General features: G+C 54.6%; 3 protein-coding genes across 5 annotated transcripts; 2 read left to right on the top strand and 1 right to left on the bottom strand.

Annotated features, from left to right (window-relative positions):
* Positions 1-2,486: 2,486 nt before the first annotated feature.
* Positions 2,487-3,629, top strand: Tcap (titin-cap). The gene is made up of 2 exons (NM_011540.2): positions 2,487-2,632; positions 2,828-3,629. Exons 1-2 carry the CDS (start codon positions 2,523-2,525, stop codon positions 3,219-3,221), a joined length of 504 nt encoding a protein of 167 aa, NP_035670.2. The 5' UTR covers positions 2,487-2,522; the 3' UTR covers positions 3,222-3,629.
* A 1,669-nt stretch (positions 3,630-5,298) lies between these two features.
* Pnmt (phenylethanolamine-N-methyltransferase) lies at positions 5,299-6,856 on the top strand. The gene is made up of 3 exons (NM_008890.3): positions 5,299-5,542; positions 6,013-6,220; positions 6,329-6,856. Exons 1-3 carry the CDS (start codon positions 5,308-5,310, stop codon positions 6,771-6,773), a joined length of 888 nt encoding a protein of 295 aa, NP_032916.1. The 5' UTR covers positions 5,299-5,307; the 3' UTR covers positions 6,774-6,856.
* Positions 6,857-7,347: 491 nt separating this feature from the next.
* On the bottom strand, positions 7,348-19,872 carry Pgap3 (post-GPI attachment to proteins 3). 3 transcript variants are annotated; one of them, NM_001033537.2, is made up of 8 exons: positions 18,891-19,166; positions 17,561-17,658; positions 16,572-16,724; positions 10,371-10,433; positions 9,756-9,817; positions 9,353-9,489; positions 8,963-9,167; positions 7,348-8,777 (listed from the first exon to the last, which is right to left on the bottom strand). In NM_001033537.2, the coding sequence occupies exons 1-8, from the start codon at positions 19,069-19,071 to the stop codon at positions 8,714-8,716; spliced, it is 963 nt and encodes a 320-aa protein (NP_001028709.2). In that variant the 5' UTR covers positions 19,072-19,166; the 3' UTR covers positions 7,348-8,713. The 3 variants fall into 3 exon arrangements, with proteins under 3 accessions (NP_001028709.2, XP_006533613.1, XP_006533612.1); XM_006533550.4 differs by lacking the exon at positions 18,891-19,166 and adding an exon at positions 17,986-18,043 and having other exon boundaries at positions 7,353-8,777; XM_006533549.4 differs by lacking the exon at positions 16,572-16,724 and having other exon boundaries at positions 7,353-8,777; positions 18,891-19,872.
* Between the last annotated feature and the right edge of the window lie 2,471 nt (positions 19,873-22,343).

The raw sequence follows: 22,343 nt of genomic DNA on the forward strand, positions 1-22,343 counted from the left end.
GCTCGACAGAAACACCACCCAGCCCCTCACCGGCACCCAGCCCCTCACCGGCACCCAGCCCCTCGCCGGCACCCAGCCCCTCGCCGGCACCCAGCCCCTCGCCGGCACCCAGCCCCTCGCCGGCACCCAGCCCCTCGCCGGCACCCAGCCCCTCGCCGGCACCCAGCCCCTCGCCGGCACCCAGCCCCTCGCCGGCACCCAGCCCCTCACCGGCACCGAGCCCCTCACCGGCACCGAGCCCCTCGCCGGCACCCAGCCCCTCGCCGACACCCAGCCCCTCGCCGGCACCCAGCCCCTCGCCGGCACCCAGCCCCTCACCGGCACCCAGCCCCTCACCGGCACCCAGGGTGAGCAGTTTCTAGGTTCTCCTTTGAAGGCTCTGAAAGGTTCTACTGAGGTGTCCCAGGCTCAGGTCTGTATGCAGCTGGAGGTTGGGGAGGTGCCCACTGAATCACGGGCCTGAAGGTGGCACCTGGGCTTCAGGGTTACTGAGGTACCTGTGGCACCCCAGACACAGACCCTGAGTCTTCAAGGCTCACCTTGGCCCTGTGCCCCAACTGTCTTCACATTGGAAGCAACCTGAAGGCTGGGTTTCCAGGGCTGGTCAGGTCCCCTCTTCCCTCCTCCCCTCCCTCCATGCAGGCTTCTGAAGGAGTGTTAGCTTGGAGCTGGGTAGGTTTTCTTGGTCCTGGCTAGGTGCAAGACCCCAGGCAACCCTTCCTTGAGCCTCCATTTCCTATTTTGTCAAAGGGGGCTAGGCCTATAGGGTTGTGACATGAGTGTTGTACAACGTGGGCCAAGGCCTTGGGATTCAGTAATGTGCCATTCTGAGTCTGAGAGGAGCAAGTGCTCTCTCTGCTGTCCCCAGGAGACTCAGCCTCTGTTGCTGCTGCTTCTAAGTAGGCCCTTTCCTCACTCCTGCAGCAGCACCCTCATCCCCGCCGCGCCCCCCCCCCCCCCCGCGCCCCTTTTCCCCCAGCCTCGACTCCTTGTCCACCAACTTCTTGTACCATGAATTGAATTACATTCTGGGTGCTTGGGGGATCTCTTGACATCTGTTTTCCTCTGCTGAGGGGGAGGAGAGAGAGAGAGAGAGAGAGGGAGAGGGAGAGGGAGAGAGAGAGAGAGAGAGAGAGAGAGAGAGAGAGAGAGAGGGAGAGAGGGAGAGAGAGAGAGAGAGCCTGAGCGAGCTAGTCCCCTCCCAGGTGAAGCAGTGGAACTGCCCAGTCCCAGAGTTCATTCCACCGTGGCTAGAAAAGTAGATAAGGGACTGGAGAGATGGCTCAGCAGTTAAGTGCACTGAGTTCAATTCCCAGCAACCACATGGTGGCTCACAACCACCTGTAATGGGATCTGATGCCCTCTTCTGGTGTGTCTGAGACATGACAGTGTACTCATATACTTTAATTAAATAAAATCTTTTTAAAAAGAAAGAAAAGAAAGGAAGGAAGGAAGGAAGGGAGGAAGGAAGGAAGGAAAGAAAGAGAGAGAGAGAGAAAAGGAAGGAAGGAAAAAAAGAAAGGAAGGAAGAAAGGAAGGAAGAAAAAGAAAAAAGGAAGGAAGGAAGGAAGAGAAAGGAAAGAAAGAAAGAAAGAAAGAAAGAAGGAAAAAAAGAAAGAAAGAAAGAAAGGAAGGAAGGAAGGAAGGAAGGAAGGAAGAAAGAGAAAGAAAAGCAGATAAAGGGAGACTTGGAAAGGGGTAGAGACTGCTCCATGATTATATAAAATAGAGCCAGCTTGAGGCTGGTCTGGATCTCCTAACCCTGTTCAATGGGCTTTCTCTGTTTCTGTCTCACAGTGTTTCTCTCCATGCAGGCAGAGGAGAAGGGGCCACCTCCCCCACTCTTACCTCCTTCACCCCGACTGGTGGGATTTAGGAGAACACTTCTCTAATGATTGGCCCTGAGGAATGAAAGCTCACAGACTCATACCCAGAGGTCGGGTGTGGCAGAAGTGTCCTCTCCCCTGCTGGTGTGTTGCTTTCTGTACAGGCAACCCGAAGACTCGGTTATGTGATCCTTCTGGTCAAGGGACCTCACTATGGTATGTGCCCTTGAGCTCAGGAAGGAGAGACGATCCGGGTAGCATGGGGCAGATCGAGGAGGGCATCAGTTCCTGCTTCTCCTGTTCTGTTTACAGACAAGCTGCTGTCCTCCCTGAGCAAGGGGGGAGCAGAGGAAGACAGTGCCAAGGTGGCACGAGGCTGCCCATGTGCCTGGTCCGAGGTGGTGTTTGCAGCATGCCAGACACCCAGAGGTGCTACTCTGAGAACCCAGGTCCCCAACAGAGCATCTTGCAGGCTTTGAAAGCTGACCTCTGACCTGGGAGCAACCAGAATCTGGGTACCCCAACCCCCGCCCCGGACTCAGAGCCCCATCACCACCAGTGAGTCTTGGCTCTGCTTATAGCATCTGACGCCAGAGGGGCTGAAAATAGCCCCTGGAGAAGGGGGAGAGGGGGAAGAAGGGGCTATTTAAAGGGCTCTGGAGGAGCAGGACATAGCAGAGGGAGCAATCAGAAATCATGGCCACTTCAGAGCTGAGCTGCCAAGTGTCTGAGGAGAACCAGGAACGCAGGGAAGCCTTCTGGGCTGAGTGGAAAGACCTGACTCTGTCTACCCGGCCGGAAGAGGGGTGAGTGTGAATCATTGGGAGGCTCTGCCTCTGCTCCCCCAAAGCACCTGCTACATATCAGAGTACAAGCCCCTGAAGTTTCTGGGGCCCCTCCCCTGCTCCAGGGAACTAGCTATGCCAGGGAGACCCCACTTAGCCCAAGACCAGAGAAGAGCTGCCCTCAGTTCACCACCTTTGTCTCCTTTCCACTTTCAGATGCTCCTTGCACGAGGAGGATACACAGAGGCATGAGACCTACCACCGGCAGGGACAGTGTCAGGCGGTGGTACAGCGCTCACCATGGCTGGTGATGCGCCTGGGTATCCTCGGCCGTGGGCTACAGGAATACCAGCTGCCGTACCAGCGGGTGCTGCCCCTACCCATCTTCACGCCCACCAAGGTGGGGGCCTCCAAGGAGGAGCGCGAGGAGACCCCCATCCAGCTTCGGGAGCTGCTGGCCCTGGAGACGGCCCTGGGCGGCCAGTGCGTGGAGCGCCAGGACGTGGCTGAGATCACAAAGCAGCTTCCCCCTGTGGTGCCAGTCAGCAAACCCGGGCCCCTGCGCCGTACCCTGTCTCGATCCATGTCTCAGGAAGCTCAGAGAGGCTGAGATGGACTGTGTGACTCAGACTCCACTGTGTCTGTCTCAGGCTAGGCACTTCCTGGCTAGGACAATGGAGGAGAGCTGCTGGCAGTGGCTGCTTTGTAGTTTGCCCAGAGGTGGGAGCTATGGGAGGAGGGAGCCCGAGGCCAGGATGCCTAGGTGTCCTGAGTCCCCACAGGGAAGGGAGCGAGGATGGCGGGCACTAGGAGTGGAGAGCTGAGCACCCTCAGCCCCAGAAGAAGAGACAAGAGATCCTGGTGAGAGGAGAGGCCCCTGGGAATGGCCTGCTCGGGAACAGATGGACTAGGAGAAGGATGTGCAACGCTCTGGAAAGGAGGGGGATGTGAAGAGGGTGGAAGTGGGCAGGCCCCCAGCACCCTCTGGTAGCACTGCAATAAATGCTCAGCCATGTTCCACGCTTCTCTCTTTCTTTGTGGTTGGGGTGGGCATGAATGTCCACCGTGCACTTCTGGGAACAGCCAAGCATTGGAGCTAAATCTGGCATAACCAGAGGGTACACTCCATGCTTAGGGGTGGGGTACAGGGGCAGAGCTGTAAACAGGGGGAATGTCTGGTCCCCCTTCCTGTGCCACTGCCCAGCCCTGGCTTCATGTCCAGTTCCTGGCACTGGAGCGTGTCTAGCAGGCCAGCTGGCTTCAAGGTTTGTTTAAATGATATCTGTGGAGGAGGTTATGGAAGGGGCTGGCACCAGGGCCGTCCTTGGCTGTGCCTTGGGGTGTGGATGGGGTCAGTGACCCTAAGGCCTGTCAGTTGTAGATCCAGACAGAATCAATCCTTGGCTGGCATCAGGTGTCCCACTGTCCCTGGCCTGGGTGGGAGGACAGGGTTTAAGTTCCTGTCTGTGACCTCTGCAGCTGTTGTGATGATCCCCATCCCAGCCTGGGTGTCTGGCCTTTGGGATAAGGAAGGGACACTGGGTAGGACTGGATAGAAGACCAGGACTATCTTAGCAGAGGCTAGTAACCCTCCCACCCCAGAAAGACATAGGACTTTCTTAGGACTTAAAGGGTCTCTGCTTTAGCAAGACTGGGGATGCTGTTGCCAGGGTAGCTTGCCATTTTGAGAACATGGGAAGGAAGACAGGCAGATTATGTTCCAGATACCTGGAGCACTAAGCAAGGCCTGAAGGCCAGGCCCTGCCATCTTCCTAGTGGGGACACGATTGTTGACTGAGGGGTCGGGATCAGGGTAGGGGTGTGGGGATGTCCTGTACCTGCGAAACTGTACCTGCGAAATGCCAAGAGTGCGCATGCGCTGCCCCTCTAGCGGCCGTGGCAGTACCAAGAACATGCTCTGTACTCTTTGTTCCTACCTGAGTCCAGTGTCCTGGACCTGGTAGGAACATCCTGAACCAACCATGCTTGCCTGGCCCCCAGATAAGCAGCACATAGCCCTAGAGGCCTGCAGGGGATGCCCGGATGTTCTGCTTGCTAAAAGCATTAGCACGGCTCACCTTCCTTATCTCTGCTGCCATCCGATGCTCAGGGCAGAGACCTGCTCAGGACCCAGGGTCCTCAAGACAGAGGCCAGAACAGAGTGTCCTTTCTGGAGGAGGGAAGGGGTGCTGCAAGATAGAGATGGGTTAGAGGTCTGGAGGTAGGGATGGTATTATAAAGAAGAGGAGTTTGTAAGGGGTGCCCCGAGAGAGGGGAGGAAGTCTGGGAAGGATGCTGGGACTGGGAACACAGGCTAATTTAGACCTCGGGAAAGAGAAGGGGTGAGATGCTGGGCAAAGAGTCTTTGGGAGGTTGGAGAGGAGCTGGGGTACCGCTGGAACTGAGGCTGGGGGTGTAGGGCAGCCCTGGAGCGATCAGGGGCTGGGGGGGGGGGTGGAGGGTTTGTTGAGCAAGTGGAAAGCAAGGGTGGGGCAGGAGCGATGTTCTAAAGGGCGCCCCCCACGCCCCCGCGCGTCTGTTGCTCAGACACTAACTGAGATGGATGGAGTGACAGAGATGTGGTGGCCTCAGGCGCCTCATCCCTCAGCAGCCACCCACCCCTGTGACGGAGGGGTCCGGGCGGGGGGACCCAGTGGTAGATAAAGGGATGGGGGAGAGGAGGTCTCAACAGAAGCATGAACGGTGGCTCAGACCTGAAGCACGCTACAGGGAGTGGCTCAGACCCGAAGCACGCTGCAGAGATGGACCCTGACTCCGACGCTGGCCAGGTAGCTGTCGCCTTGGCTTACCAGCGCTTCGAGCCCCGCGCCTATCTCCGCAACAACTACGCGCCTCCTCGTGGAGACCTGAGCAACCCTGATGGCGTCGGGCCTTGGAAGCTGCGCTGCATGGCACAAGTCTTTGCTACCGGTGAGCACCGGAAACGGAGGCATGAGAGAGCAGAACTCATGGGGAAAGGTGCCTACCTAGCAGGCACAGACAGGAGCGGGCCTGTAGTCTTAGCGACTAGGGACGCTGAGGCTTGGAGGACCACTTGAGGCCGGGAATTGGATGACTGACTAGACAGTTTAGAGTCTTTTTCTTTCAAGGGGAGGATGTTTAAGATTGAGAGACGGATGGGGCCAGGTGAGAGAGATAGGGAGAGGGAGGGGGCGGGAGGGGGAGGTTGGAGAGGCTCATTCCTTGATGTCTCGGGATCGTGATCTCCCCCACTAAATCGTAACTAGAGCTAGTTTCTGAGGGGTGGGACCCGAGTCAGAGGAGCCCTGTCAGCACAGCACTTGCTCCAGATACTACCCTGAAGAAGTGCTGAGGAGAGCACGAGGGGAAGGGGCGGCTGAGGCAGGAGCCACTGGTTATCCCTGCCTCTGCTCCACCAGGTGAGGTGTCGGGACGGGTTCTCATTGATATTGGCTCCGGCCCCACCATATATCAGCTGCTCAGTGCCTGTGCCCACTTTGAGGACATCACCATGACAGACTTCTTGGAAGTCAACCGTCAGGAGCTGGGACTCTGGCTGCGAGAGGAGCCAGGAGCCTTTGACTGGAGTGTGTATAGTCAGCATGCCTGCCTCATTGAGGACAAGGGGTGAGAGCTGGACTGGCAGCTTCGTAGCAGTGGGTGGCTGGGGGGGGGGCTGCAGAAGGCTGAGTCTTTGGGGTAGTCCTGAGCCCCGCCTTGTGCCCCCCTGTACAGTGAGTCCTGGCAGGAGAAAGAACGCCAGCTTCGAGCGAGGGTGAAGCGAGTCCTGCCTATCGATGTGCACAAGCCCCAGCCCCTGGGAACTCCCAGTCTGGTCCCTCTGCCTGCCGACGCCTTGGTCTCTGCCTTCTGCCTGGAGGCTGTGAGCCCAGATCTTACTAGCTTCCAGCGGGCTTTGCATCACATCACCACACTGCTGAGGCCCGGGGGTCATCTCCTCCTCATTGGGGCCCTGGAGGAGTCCTGGTACCTTGCTGGGGAGGCCAGGCTGTCTGTGGTGCCAGTGTCTGAGGAGGAGGTGAGGGAGGCCCTGGTCCTTGGTGGTTACGAGGTCCGAGAGCTTCGCACCTACATCATGCCTGCCCACCTCTGCACGGGGGTAGATGATGTCAAAGGCATCTTCTTTGCCTGGGCCCAGAAGATGGAGGTGCAGGTGTGAGGGCCCCAAAAATGCCAGGTGTCCTGTGCCTCCCAAAGTCCTTATCACCTGAAGTGGAACCTAATAAAGTGACAGTTCCCGGCTGTGACTGTGCTGGCTTTGGAAGAACAACCCCTAGCTTTTCTCTTCTCCCTGGAAGCCTCCGTGAAGGCTGCTTTCTACACCACCCATCCCCCCACCCCAGGAAGGCCATGCTCAGGAGGCCACACGGCACCTGCTGTATGCCAGGTGGCTTATGACCCAGCCTCAGCTGGGTAGTAGGTCCCGCCAGCTTGTCCCCAGGTGAAGCGCAGGGAGCCTGAGTAATAAGAGCCAAGGCTGGAGAGCCAGAGGCTGAAGTGAAGAGGTGGGAGGTGTTAAGATCCAGACGCAAATACAGGCCGAGACCCAAGAAGGCAGGAGCCAGTGCCAGCCTCGAAGCCCAGCCCCTGCCCTCTGCTGGCCTCGGGCTCTGCTTAGCTCCTTGCCTAGTCCCTACCACCCTCACGCTCATGTGCCCAGGTAGAGAGATCTGCCACCGGTCAGTGATTCCTCCTTCCCTCCGGCCCACCTTATACACATAGAGTAGCAGAGTCAGGGTGAGGGAGGCCAGGAGTTGCTTTATTAAGCATGCCCTTTCCTGCCTCCGGCCTTAAAATTATTCTTAGTACAAAACCAAAACAAAACAAAAACCAAAACCCTAATAGGCTGCCTAAGTACCTGAGCTGGAGCCTTGGCATAGCTATCCTCCCCCGCAAAGAGGGGGTAGAGGACAGAGGCAGGGCTCAACTGCAGACAGCCTTCCTGATGGGTTGGTTCAGGATACAGGCTGAATGGGCCCTGCTTGCCCTGGGATTGGCCGGGGAGAGTCCAGCTCTGACAAAGGGAACTGAGTGGGAGGTCCACCATCCCAAGATAAAGAACCAGGGGGCAGGAGTGGGTACTTCCCCCTCCGCCTCCCTGCCTTGGGGGGGGGGGAGCTAGTTCTGCAGGGCGCTCTCAAGACGTGGGGGGAGGTATGTGATTTGAGTGGAGTGCAAAGGGGGCACTGGGTGGGCACCCACACTCCCACCCAGCATCCCAAAGTCTATCAGGTCATGTGTATATCCTAGCAGCTGGATGGCCTTGGGGCCTGGGGCAGACTTGGAGTTCCAGTGACTGTTGATGACTTGATTCCAGAGTTCTGCTTCCGCCTCCTACCAGCGTATCCGGTGCATGTTCATCTCTTACACATACCTTCCCCAAACCACCTCAGCGCCCTGCCCCCTGAACTGCAGTACACTCTAAGTGAAGACCCACAGTGCCCCAGCTCACTGGCCACATGGTCATCTCTGCCCCTGGCTTGGCCCATAGCCCTCTATGTGTCAATGTGTCCACTCCCAGTCAGAACAGCAGACTGGGTTCTGATCCTGAGCTTCCCGGGGTCCTGGCTGGGTTGTGGGAGGCAGGGTAGAAACCCCTCCTACCCAAGGAGCCCGGTTCCTCAGAGCTGGAGAGAAACCTGGGCAGCTGAGAAGCAAGCATCCAGCGCCACCTAGTGTGCCCTGACAAAAAGAGATCCCAACGAACCCCAAAGGCCTGTGGGTGTGGTTTGGGGGGTAAGTGGAGGTACTTGGGGTGGCACTATGGGGGTGAGTGATGTGGAAAGGGAGGGGTTGGGGAATATAGACGCAGCCCTCCTCCTCTCTGTGAACCTCTAAACTTGGTCTCCGTTCAGGCCCAGCCACCGGACAGCTGCCTAGTCCCTGCCCCAGATGTGGGGAGGCCGCCCCCAAGACAGGTTCCATGTGAAGGCCAGCAAGGGCCAGGTAGCTACAGGATTTCAGGTCCAAACCCCACATAATCAAGTTCAGGAAGCTAAAAGGGGAAAAGCCAATCATCTCAAGGGGGGGGGGGGAGAAGGGAGATGCCCTGAGACGCCTCAGGGACGAGGCGGATGGAGCCACTCTCTCCCAGCCTCTTTAGTCCAGCTTGAACATGGCTCCAGATTCCTTCAGTAGGTACAAGCTGTCATCTTCCAGAAACCTGTGGGTGGAGAGATGAGCCCACTGAGGCAGTCACCCAGTTCTGAGAACGTCCCAGTCGGTGGGGGGGGGGGGGACAGCAGGCAAGTAGGAGGGCCAAGTGGGTATGGGGAGCCCCAGCCTGCCCTAGGAGCGGACAAGGAAGGGCAGAGAAAATGGAATCCAGAGGCTGGGTGGAGCACTGACCTGAAAAAGAGGGTGTGGACCGGGATGGTGCTGATGTGCCAGATGGCGTGGGCGTCCAGGACCCAGAAGAGGGGCGGGAAGTCAAGCAATTCCAGCAGGGACAGCCCCTGCAGCAGCACTACCACCACCATACACCTGCGGGTGTGAGGGAGGCGCTGGCGGTTCCGTAGGCACCAGACCAGCCACCACGCCAGGTTCACCAGGCCTGGGGGGGCAGGAACAGGAGAGATTTACTCACTGGATCTTCCCCTGGACTCTGGCTGCCTTCCCCTGACTCCCCTCACCCCCAGTCTCCCACCTCAGCTTCTCCCTGCTCTCCAGAACCTCCCTCCCGCCCCCCACCAAGAATCCACCCTGTGCCCAACTACAGCTCTTTCCGCAGGGGCTCACCGATAGCCACGTTGGCCATCATGTTGTAGCCGTAGTCGAAATGGACAAGGCTCAGGTAGGATATGTGTCCTGTCAGCAGCAGCAGCAGCAGGGCACCGAAGGCACTGGCCACAGACGGGTGCTGTAGTCCCACGGTCCTGTCCAGGCACCCAGAACAACTCAGAGTGTGGCTGGCTGTCCTCAGAGCTGCGTCCCCTCAACTATTTCCTTGCCCAAAGGGTTGAAGGCTCCCTGAAGCCACCTTCCTCACCCTAGCCCACCAAGTCAGCTGGTTCAGAGAAACCAAGGCTCAGAGCTCCCAGAGAAGCCAGATCCATCTCTCTCTGGTATCCCCACCCGGGTCGGGCCTGTAGAAGAGAAGGGCAGGGGCAGTCCCCTCTCTGTCTTTGCCCCAAGTGCTCACCTGACACAGCACAGGTAAACAGAATGCAGGATGACAGCTGAAGCGCAGAAGTAGTCCATCTTCTGAGGGTGGGAGAGCCCATGGGGCCATGTGAGAGAGCAGAGTATGGCACAGGACTGGCGCAGGCCCACAGAGAAGACCCAGGGGACGAGGCAGGGAAGGGACAGAGCCTGGCCTTGCAGTCATCAGGAGCCCTACCTTTTGCCCCCCCCCCCCCGCCCATGGCTGTTTCACTGTGTCCAGAACATTAGAATGGCTCAGCGTTCATGGCATTGAGAGGGCACAGCACACCGTGAACTCAAAATGTCATTTGGGATGTGACAGACATGGACTGTACTCATGATCACACTAGCTGGGAAACCCTGGGGAAAATGTCTCCATCTCCTCTCCCCCAGCTCAGTGGCCTTATAGGTCAGAAAGCCAATGACAAAACTCTCCTGCCAAGGTCCAGGTATGGCTCCATGCACTGCCTGGTTTGGGATACCCGGCAGAGATGAGGTTCTGCAGAGATGTGTGAGCTCTATGAATGGTGCTGCCCTCGCTCTGGGGAGCCTGTCCTGCCCTCTCTTGGGCTCCTCTGGGACTGTCCCATGCAGGGGGCTGGGAGGCGCTCACCTCTGTGAGGTCAGTGTCCCTGGTATGGAAGACTGTGGACCAGAACCAAGCATTGAGAGACACCTGAGGAGGGAGGGGCCAGTCAGCATGTTGCCCAAGGTGGAGGAGACCTGTGGGGCTCTGTTAGACAAAGTGTTTCCTGTGCCCAGCCAGGCCATTGAACAAGCAGAGGACTCACTTCCAACCTACCCCACTCCCCTCAGGAGGATTTCCCACCACTGTAAACTACCACCCAAACCCACCACGCCAAAAAGAGCTGCTGTGGCCTCCGCAGGTTCTGGCCGGGCCAAGGAACCAGTCCTGGCAGACTCAAGTTCCCAAATTACCCAATCTCTAAGACAACAGCCCCCAGGGCCCTGCCTCCTCCCCCACTGCCAGGTGATGACAACCCCAGCCCAGCCCAGGGGAGCCTGTGACCTCAGCTTCTGGGGGCGGGAATGAGGTGGGTGGGGTGGGGGGACTTGAGCTAGCTTGGGGTGTGTCAGGAGGAACAGCAATCCAGGGAGGGAAACGAAGCAGATCCCACTGCAGCCCAGCCTCTGAGGAAGACCAACCTGGCCAACCTAGCCCAGCTTCCAGTCTAACCCGCTGAGCCAGTAGCTGCTCTAGAGTTTCGGGAGGAGCAGGGGCGGGATAGCAGGACGGCCTAGGGGAATGCGGGGGGGGGGGGGGGGGCTCTTCCCAGAACTGGGCAGTGGGCAGGACTTGCAAATGCACCGTACTGTGGGAGTCCATGCTGGTGTTTTCTTCAGGACCCATTCCCAGCACAGGCCCCAGTTACTGAGAGAAGAGCGAGCCAGGGCGGAGACACACACCAGACCCTGAGGAATCGGTGGCAGCCAGTCACAAAGGGAAGAGCAGGGCTTGACCTGCCTGCCACTCCTGGGAGAGTGGGCAGAGACACTTGCAGGACAGGCCTGTGGGAGCTGCCCACTTAGGTAACACAACAAGTGGCCAGTCAGGGGACACAGGAGCAAGTCAGGAAGCCAGTCTGTAGGGGCCCATGGTAGGAGGATGCGACACAGCTGAGTTCCTGAGATTGCTAAGAGCTGGGGGTAACACAGAGGGCGGGAGTGGAGGCAAGGCAGGGCTAGGAGGCAGGCAGATTCCCTGATGCTGGGTTCTGGCTCTGGGAGCGGTCTGTCCCCACCCACTGCTGAGCCTGGCTTATCTCTGGCAGCTAGTCCCTCACAGTGCCTTCTACTTACACAGGCTACCTGAAGAATGGCCTCTGTAGCCTTCAGAAGGCTCTGAGGTGCATCTCATGGTGGGTAGGCCTCTTCCGTCTCTTTCCTCAGGTTTGGGGGGTAGCATTACATTTCCTGTGGGTACCTGGCTGTGCCTCTCAGCCTGCTACTGACTCTGAGAGGGGAGGTCACAGCCTGTGTCCCACGCCAAGTTCTCAATAAGCAGACTTCCCGATGTGGCCACATATTTCCTTCTGTGGTTTTCTACTATTAGTCTGGCTTTTAAAATTGGTTTATTAAGGATGAGTAGCCAAATCTGGCTTGGGACATGGGTTGTGACCCTTAAGTTCAGAACAAGTCTAAGCCCTCTCTCTTCAAGTGGGGCAGGCCTGAGTAGCCCTCACCTCCCCCACCCTACACAAGGCCTATAGTGAGATTTGTGGGTGTGGGGAGATGGGTGACCCCAGGCTGGAGACAGGGCTCAAGTAATCACAAGGACCAGGCAGACCAGGTGCAGGGATATCTTAGGGAGGAGAATGGCCCTGGGACCAGTGTGTGTGGGGGGGAGGCAGCAGGCACTGGCAGCCAGCCAGGAGTCCTTGTCACCCACAGCAGGAAGGGGGAGGTGACAAGAGGGCTGAGCTAAGTGGCAGTTGGAACCCTGGAAGAAGAGAGTAGAGGTGCGCAGGGCCAGGCCTGAGCACCACAGACAGTGGGGGCTGCTGGTTCCTTATCTGCATGTCTCCCAGGGGCCTTCTACTTACTGAGTCCTATCTGAAGCCTGTACTGTACACCCCCGCGATGTCCCTCTCTCTTACGGAGTGACCCACGAACGGTGGGATCTTTCTGATACTTTCCTTGCACTCAAAGGCAGTGTTGCTAAGAAAGCAGGCCGAGGAACCAAACCTGGGGGCTTTAAGCTCTAACCACAGCGCAGCATTTCCTGTGTGTCCTCAGGCAACACACTTACCTGTCCTGCCTCAGTTTCCCACTACCTGCGGTTTCTACTGCTGCTGCCTGGTACACAGGTAAACTAGGAATCTAGGTTTTCTCCATCTCATTCACCAGGCTGACTCCACCATGTCCTTTCATTTCTTTTTCCTCAAGGGCCACCAAATTCAAGATTAAACTGTGGGGCTCTGGGACCCCGGCTCCTACAGTGCAAAATATGGGAAGAACCCATTTTTGTGCTCCCAAGCCACTGTCCCATGAGCATGGATGGCTCCCCTGTCCCATCAGTGTGGTCCCAGCAGGTGCTGTTTCTCCTCAGAGCTTATAGTCAGATGCAAACAGAGGACAGATGGACAGGGAAACCCCCACACATACACAACTGTTCTATATTCCTTGGCTGTGCCCAGTGTGGTGGGAGGGGCCACAGGGGAGGTGAGAATCATGCGTAAACAATGAGAATGGAGGACATGGGCCAGGGTGGCAGTGGTGTCGGGGGGTGAGGGGACAAGAGGTGGGTGCAGGGAGGCAGGGGGCTGGCTGGTTTAGTTTTGCTGGCAAATACAAAAACAGACAAAAATATCACAGCCGTGAAACTGGTTGGATGCCAAGTGAGCCAGATCTGTCAGGAATTTGACCCCAGTGTTAAGCCCCAGTGCTCGGGGCTGTCATTGACACCATCACGGTGGGGACAAGTGGATCTTTAAATAGCTTGGTGTCTCAGAAGTGGGGGAGGCAGAATGTTAAATATGATGTCTGTTGCCTTTTCAGGGCCACGGGGGCCACAGTCAGACTGCCTTGGGCTCCCTCCATGGGGAGGCGGGTTGTTTTTCCCTTCATCAAAGAAGGATTCCTGGGCTAGTGAGACATTTTTGGGTGAAGGTACTTGTACCACGCCTGAAGAACTGAGCTCAAACCCCAGTACCTACAGGATAGGAGAGAGCCAGTAACGTAATAATAATCTTCCAGTCTAACATGAGCCATGGCAGGAACACTCATTGCACGCCTATATTCACAAATCAATCAAGATTTTTAAAAAGGTTTCTTATTTCCTAACATTGTTTGTTTCACTAGATTTTTGTCTGACAGTTGGGAAGTCCTTCCTGAAGGCTAGCCACTATTCTGCTAGAGTTTCAGCCTATCTCTTCTCTTGTTCTTCCCTCAAGAGAGGTGGTACTATACGACCAGTGCCTGGCACCTCATCTCACATCCACATCTGAGGACTTTTCCCTGCTAGACAAAGGTGGGGAATTGGTTTGGCCTCCTAGCTTTGGCAGAGGGCCAGCCCCCACTCTCCTCCCCCATTCCATGAAGTCAAAGGGCCACAGCATGTAGAACTCTGGCAGGTTCCACAGCCCTTCCTGTTCAGGCCAAACCTAGATCTAAACGGCAAGGCAGGGGCCACCCTCTTCTGCTGAAGTTTCACAGGGTCACTAAGGGATAGAGTTATCAGAGAAAAGTCAGCCCTGCCCCATGGCAGAACCTCGAGCTGGCAGGGGGCCCTCCCATCCACACAGCCCAGCACAAAGGAGAGCCACGCTTGTGCCAGAAGACCTGGCCCAGGATAAAGTCCACCGCCACACCCTCCAGGCAGAAACACAGGCCTCAATGGCAAGTGTGAAATCCAGCCTAGAATACACGCTGTGGTACCTGCCTACTACAGCAATGCCCAGCTGCCCGGAGGCAGGGAGAGTGAACGTCAAGGGCCAACCTGGGCTGAACAGTGAGACCCTGTCTCAGCAAAAGAAAAAACGAGATCAAGGGCTGGAGAGATGGCTCAGCGGTTAAGAGCACTGACTGCTCTTCCAGAGGTCCTGAGTTCAATCCCCAGCAACCACATGGTGGCTCACAACCATCTGTAATGGGATCTGAAGCCCTTTGAAGACATCTACAGTGTACTCATATAAATAAAATAAATAAATCTTTTGTGGCTGGTGAGATGGCTCAGTGGGTAAGAGCACCCAACTACTCTTCCGAAGGTCCAGAGTTCAAATCCCAGCAACCACATGGTGGCTCACAACCATCTGTAATGAGATCTGACTTCCTCTTCTGGAGTGTCTGAGGACAGCTACAGTGTACTTACATATAATAAATAAATAAATCTAAAAAAAAAAAAAAAGAAAAACGAGATCATCCAACCAATGGACTCTGTGTCCCTGTGTCTCTAGAAGACCCCATAAAGGCAAGAAAGGACCCCAATAGCCTTAGCGTCTGCCCCCCACCAGGGGACCTGTGTCCTACTTTCCAGTTCGTAGGCTTACCAAGTTTCTCCGGTATGTCTGTGACCTGCTTCCCAGGCTGACTGGGTCTATGCATGGGTTTTGCACTGGAATCCCCAGCTACACAAATGCAAACTAGGATTCTGCCTTTAGCAAGCGCTCAGCCAGGGTTCATCCCAGAGAACACTCAGGCCCCGGAGCCCAGTGGCGTGGTGCTAGAGGCTAGCCCTGTCTCCTCTCCCTGCTGACTTGTTAGCTGTTGTCTGGGTCCAAAGCCCCGTGTGTCTGAGTCTTACGCATGATCAGGATCCCACAAGGACGTGCTGGTCAAGAGCTGAGAACAAGCCCGGTACCACATGCATGTGGTCCCCCTCAGCAGCACTCGCTGTTCTAGAATGTACTACGTAGCTCAGGCTAGCTTTGGACTCATACCTGCCTCCCTGTCTCAGGTTCTGGAATTGCAGGCATGAGCCATAACTCTTGCTTTCAAATTAAAAAAAAATTTTTTTGAGACAGAGTTTCAAAGCCTGCCCCCTCCCCCAAATTAAGATAAGGTATCAACTATGCTACCTACGGTGACCTCAAACTTGAAGTCCTCCTGCCTCAGCCTCATGAGTGCTGGGATTACATCATGGTCATTCTGCCCAACTGTCCCAAATTTGTAATTTTTTCTTCTCTTCTCTTTTTGCTGTTACTCCATAGGTCTTAACAGTTATTATTATCACTAAAGGGCAAAAACTAGGTCTAGCACATCCCTCCACGCACATCGCCCTAGTCAGGTCAGCCTGTGCATCTCAGTGCACTGTGCCATCAGCTATGGTCAGAGTCTGCCACCACCAGACCCTGGAGCAGCCTGCACTCTTGCTTTTCCTGCTGGGTGGCTCTTGACCTTTCTGGCCTACAGACGCCCTTACCCTCTGCCCTGCTGTCTTTACACTTTCTGGATTTGTTTAGAAGATTCTCCTGCTCTTCTCATATTTACCCCGACACCTTCAACTCCTCAGGCCTATCTCACACCAGGGAGGCCTTGCTCTGTTGCTCTGTAGGCCGGTCCCCATCAAGTGCCCTACAGCTCCCCCCTCCTTTGTGCTTTCTTCAAGGCTCTACTTTAACATCCAATCGTGGGTTTCTGAGACTAGTACCAGAGGGCAAGGAACATGTGTGTTTTCACATGTTTGGGGGCTTCCAGCACCCAGCAAAGGGCTTGTCACACAGCAGGTGTCCCGTGGACACAAATGAAGGCTCTTATAGCAGGAAGGGGGTGGGATTTTTTTTTCCCTTATGGCCTATCATAGACACTCTGACAGACATCCACTGCACCCCCTTCTTGTCACAAGGTGCCCCTCTGTACCCAAGACCACATTTCTTCAACGGTTCCCAGGCCATGGATTCTAGTTCCTAGGCCCAGCCATACTGGTGAGGCTAAGCCATCTTTCCTACTCTGATAAATCTATCTGGGTTCTCAGAACAAGGCTGATCTCCTATAAGAACTCTGGGCCACAACAAAAGTCGTATTAATCCTCCAGAGGGGTCTTGGAAAGACCCACCCTCCAAGATTGTTCCCTACTATTCACTTCCTATCCCTGTTGGTAAACCACCCCACGGAGGCCTAAGCTTCCTCGCTTAGGGCAAGAATAACATGTGTCCTCCTTCCCTCGTCCAGAGCACACTGGGCAGGAACACTCTCCACCAGAAGCCTGCTGCCGCACCTTCTGTTTCTGCGGTGCCTGGAACCATACACTTTAGCCCCGGAAACTGAAGAAGCTGGCTGCTAGATGCCCATCTCTGGGGATGGAAGGGCTCCCCTTCTCATAGCAGGGTGCAGAGTGTCCTGGCAGGCTACCTACCCAAGCGAAGGCCATGCAGGTATGGTACATGGGGGAGGAGGCTGGCACAGAGGCGCGATAGCGGCAGAGCATCACCAGGCTGGCCAGGCCATTGAGGAGTGAGGCCACGGCAGAAGCTGGCTCTTGGATGAACAGGAACCGGGAGAAGGGCCACTGAAAAAGGAGCACAGGGAGGTGAGGAGTGGCAGCCCCTACCCAGCCTGGTCCACCTTTCCATGACGGCTGCACTGACAGCACTCCAGCTGGTTCCTCAGCTCAGGATTTCAAGTTCCCTCAAGTTAATGGGTATCTCTCCAGAAGTCCCTGGTTAAGATGAGAGTCTTTCCCTGGCTGGCAGGCAGCCACTGCCATGGGAGCCTGACACTGGGGACAGCAGACACATGGGGTGAAACCATACAGACCTGCCATCCAGATGTAGGCCCCATCCCCCTTCAACTGATTGCCATCGTCCTCGGGGCGCCTGGCTGCTTTGTGGTAAAGTAGGGTGACCAGTTCCTGGCAACCCCACAGGCCAAAATGAGGTAACAGTGGGCACAGAGCCGAGGTGGTGGTGGGGGTCTGAAGGGTATTTCTGATGATCTAGACTCTGACTGGAGAAGCAGGGACAGGAACATCTCAGTCAGGGTCTGTGGGTACTGCAAGGGGGTCTTTCTGCTTGTGGTTTTGTTTTTTGGAGAGAGGGGTTCACTATGAAGCCTTGGCTGCACAGATTAGGTGGGCCTTAAATTCACAGAGAGCCACCGGCCTCTACCTCCCAGAGGCAGGTATTAAAGGTGTGTGCCATCACAATTGGCTTGGGACACAGACCTTATTCCTCCAAATTCAGAAGCAGGACACACTGGCACCCTTGGAAAAGGAAGAGATGCTGAGCGCAAGTACCTGTCCTATCTCTCCGCACCCTGTGACACTGCATCTCAGGCTGCTGGGATGGCATGGACCAGCTCGGGGCTGAAGGGCCACCATGTACCATCCCTGAGCCCCCGACTCACCTTGCCATGGAACTGAGGCACTCTGTGGCCCTCCTGAAGGTAGAGGCCAACAGTGAACCACATACACTCATACTTGCAGTCGTCCCGACAGGTCCAGCCTGAAACAGACAAACAGGACTACAGCTGTGTGAGGACTTAGGGAGGCATAAGCCTCCAGGCACGAATGGAGACCAAGAGGACCTGAAGGCTGGACAGAATCAGCGGAAATCTCAGAATCTTACTTCCCAGTTGGACAGAGAAGAGAGGGTGGGTGTGCGCTCGAGCACGCACGCACACACACACACACACACACACACACACACACACACACAGCGGGGGGGGGGGGAGAATATATTATATCAGTGGGAGCAAAGAGAATAGTTTCTTCTCCCTTGATCTAAGCTCTTAGGATCTGGCAGGCCCCTCTTGGAGACCTAGGTTCATACTTGTCCATCCTGAACCCAGGGAGGGATCTTTGGTGCCCTCCTATGTCCTGTGAAAATCGAGCTCAGACCTTTCATCAGACTCCTCAGGTTCCCCGGTACCTTTGTTTCCTTATTGCCCCTAATCTTCCTGCTCCCTGATCTCTGGGTAAACCAAGATGCTTCATGTACCCAAATCCTCCTAGGACCTCCAAGCTCTCTGTTGCCTCTGTCTGGAATGGAAACCGGATAATAATGTGGAGGAGCTGTTGGTCAAACAGGTCAGATCTGGGAATTCTGCTCTGCCACTTTACAGACGGTGTGACCTTGGGCAAGGTACTTAGTCTCTCTGAGTGTTCTCATCTTTAAAGCGGATTAGGGAAAGTATCTGACGGGGTTGTGGTGAAAGCCAGCTGACCTGCTGTGACACCCGTCCAACGTGGGTGCTCAATATGTTGGTTGACATCAATTCCATCCTGTTTAAATTGTTCTGTGGTTGAACACCCTGCCTCCACCCACTGAAGCTGACTCCGTCCCTTTCACTTCCAAATGCGTATAGTGCTTAACCTATGGGCCCATTAGGTCTCAAACTATTCTGTCTTGGAGAAGGCTAATGTTCACCTGCCTGGGGATTATAAGCCCAGAAGGGCAGGCTCCTGGTCTGCTTCCTGGGTTACTTCAGGTCTTCTTTGTATTTAAAAAGTAGTGGTTTGAATAAATAACATGAAACCTCTGGAAAGGTGGGGTAGGCTGATGCAATAGCCCCCCCCCCACCTTCCCACCCCTCCACACACACTCAGGAGGCTCCTGACATTAACACTCTTGAGAGAACGCTGAGGGAAACTGAGGTTCTAAGTTGCAGAACAGCAGGGCACAGTAGGCGGAGCCAAGACGAACAGGCGGGGCTTTCACGGGTGGGCGGGGCTTACCAGCTAGGCTCATGTAGATTGGCTGGCGGGAGCGGAAGTGCTTCAGTGCGTCTCCCGAACAGTTCCGTTCCTCGCATCGGAGCACGCAGTCGCGGTACACGGGCTCGCGGTCGCCCTGGGAACCCCCCGCGAGTCCCACTGCCAAGGTTAGCAGCAGCAGCGGCGCCGTCCGCTTGGCCATTCTGTCACTGTGCCCGGCCGCTGAGGGAGGAGCTTGGGAGAAGACGAAGTCCCACTTCCGTAACAACCGGAAGTACCTGTGTTCATCGTTGCATCCTCCGCTGACGCCCGCCCACTTTAAATAAAAGTTCCCGGATTTCAGTGGGCGGGTACCCCACCTCTATACTGCTGTCTCCTCTTTTCATATACAGCACCTAAGGAGAAGGGGCGATTTGCGCCCAGGAGCAAATTAAGTGTACTTTCTCCCTTCTATTTTACACGGTCTTTGTTTCAAGCAGACGCCTTTCTGTCACCCACTCTCTTAGATTCCAGTTTCCAAATGTTCTGGGTACCCCACTTATCCCCATTTCTTATGTCAGCATCTTGATTAAAGACGCTGCCATTAAAAGAGCTGAAGAACTTCTTAACAGGTGTCTTTGTCTCTACTTTGGTCCCCTCCAGTAGGCATTTCTCTCCTATTTAGCTTTGTGTTACTGTGATAAAGACCAACTTGGGGTTTGCTTTATGTCACCCCATCACAAGCCATCATGGAGGGAAGCCAGGGCAGGAACCTGGAGGTAAGAGCGGAAACAGAGGCCTCGAAGGAGTGCTGCCTACTGGCTTAGTCACTTAACAACACCCAGGACCACTTGCCCAGGGTTGGCACCTCCCACAGTGGTATGGACCCTCCCATGTCAATTATTAATCAAGAGAGTGTCCTCTGTAGACTTGCTGACAGGCCAGTCTGAAGGAAGCATTTATTTTCTTAATTGAGGTACCCTTTTCCCAGATGACCCTAGCCAGTGTCAAGCAGACACAAACACAAAAACGAACAACAACAAAACCCAAAACTAACCACGGCTCCACTTTCTAAAATTCAAGGTTGACCAATCTCTTTCTTACAATTCCTTACTAACTCCTCAACTCAGCCTGGCCTGGCCTGCTGGTCTTCACTCTGTTGCTCCAGATGCACTTTAAAGGTCCATGTCTCCAGAGTCTCTTGTCCTTGTGTGCTTTGGCCCTCTTGCTCCTGCTTGTTTTCCTGTTACCAATTAAAGGCTGTGTTTTAAGGATGATTGTTAGCACTGGATGGATACTATGTAGTGGCTTGTCTTTCCCCGATGGGATGGAGTCCTTTCTTGTCCTGCTCACCTCTGGCACTAAAGTAGAACTTTGCTTTCCATGGGAGACACTTTGAGATCCTTCTTCCTTCCTTCCTTCCTTCCTTCCTTCCTTCCTTCCTTCCTTCCTTCCTCCCTCCCTCCCTCCCTCCCTCTCTCTCTCTCTCTCTCTCTCTCTCTCTCTCTCTCTTTCTTTCCTTCTTTAAGTAAATGAACAACTTAAAACTGTCTGGGTGGGCTAGCCACCTGTGAGTGAAGGCTCTTCACTGAACTCGATTCCCAGAACTCAATAAAGGTGGGAAAAGAGAATCCTCTCCACAGAGTTGTCCTCTGACATCAAGTGTGCTGCAGCACACACACACACACACACACACACACACACACACACTCACACACACTGCACTCTCAGGGGCTGGGGAGGTGGCTTATCAGTGAAGAATGAATGTTGTTCCTGCAGAGGACTAGAGCTCAGTTCCTAGCATCCACAGAGGCAGCTCAGGGTCATTTGCAAATCCAGCTCCAGGGGATGGAAGAACTTTTTCCTGTCTTTTCAGGCATTGCATGTAGACACATATACCTTGATCGAGACACTTGCTTCAGTCACCCCCATCTCTGTGCCCAACCACCAGCACCCAAATCTTTCTGTAGCTTTGATGTCATGTAACTAAATCCTGCCTCCCTCCCCTCCTCCCCGCCCCCCCCCCCATTGTTTTTGTTCATGGTAATTCTCTCTTTACATCCTGGAGAGGGAATTAGGGTTGTGGGGTAGGATTTAAGGATTACTAAATCGAAGGTGGATGAGCAAGAAGTACTATGGAATTACCTTCATTTAACCAGCGAAGAGCTCAAGGGTATATCATTCACCCTGAATCTTCTGTGAATGACACTTCTTCCAGCTAAATATAACGTAAGTACTGTCTTTGAAGTGGACCATCCAGTTGATAGGGATGAGGAAATTACTGGTTTTTGTGGAGATAAGGTCTTAATGTATAGCCCAGAGTGGTCTCCAAATTAGAATCGTCCTGCCTCTGCCTCCTAAATGCGGGAGTATAGGCATTGGCCACCTCAGTTCACTCTGGGAAATTGAAATGAGAAAGCAAGCCAGGTGGGGTCACACACACCTTTAATCCCAGCATTAAAAGGGCAGAAGCAGGGGGATCTCTTTGAGTACCAGACTTACACACACACACACACACACACACACACACACCAAAACAAAACAACCCAACAACAAAGAAAACTAAAATGAAAAAGCAGGCACTGTGGTCCCCAGTAGCTGATGAGAGACACACAATCAAATCCTAATATTACAGCCAGCCCTTTACCTTTTTTTTTTTTTTTTTTTGGTCTTTATTATTCTGAGGATGTATCTTTTATGGGAGGCCATTGTTTGAACTGAGCAGCTGCAGGAGGCCCTGAGAAACCAGAGCAAGGCAACAGGGAGTGGCTCATGCTAAAGGCTACATAAAGTCAAACTGAACATGTAGAGAAGGTAGATCCCAAAGGAAACCAGTTGCTACCAAAAACAGAAGGTCTGGGTCTGCCTTCGACATCTTAGTTAAGCACTCTCTCTGTTTTGATCCTTTCTAGACCTGGAGGAAACAGAGGTCGGAGGTGCTTACACTGTCTAGGCCCTGGGTTGATCCTGGGGACAAAAACTAAGAAGGGATTCGGAGCTGCTTTTCTCTTGTCCTGTTTTCTCCTGCCCACTTCCCAGTCAGGATTTTTTTTTTCTCTTGTTCTGCTTCTTTGTTTCCATTTACAAGACCCTGAATCCCGTTCTGACCAGTGTGATCATGCCTGAGCGCTGTTTAATGAAACCGGAGCAGTCCATTTGCTGTATGAGCTACTTGTTGTTATTTTCACCTTATTTACTTTAAAATAATTAATCGATTAATTGTACATTTTCTTTATTTCTGTGGAAGGGGGCGGGGCATACCCATGCCACAGTTATGCTGTGGTCAGAGGACAACCTGTGGGACTTGCCTCCTTCCACCTCATGAGTCCCAGAGATCAAACTCAAGTGGTCACTCTTGGCAGCAGGTCCTTACCCACTGAGGAAGCCATCTCTCCCTGGGGTTTTATGTCTTTTGGCAGGATGCCGTCTCCTGGGACAGCTCTCGGATGTTTTCCCTGCTAACAATTACCTGGTGTCCTCCCTTTCTCTGGTCTC

This window comes from Mus musculus, chromosome 11 (assembly GCF_000001635.26).
Source record: "Mus musculus strain C57BL/6J chromosome 11, GRCm38.p6 C57BL/6J".
NCBI lineage: Eukaryota > Metazoa > Chordata > Mammalia > Rodentia > Muridae > Mus > Mus musculus.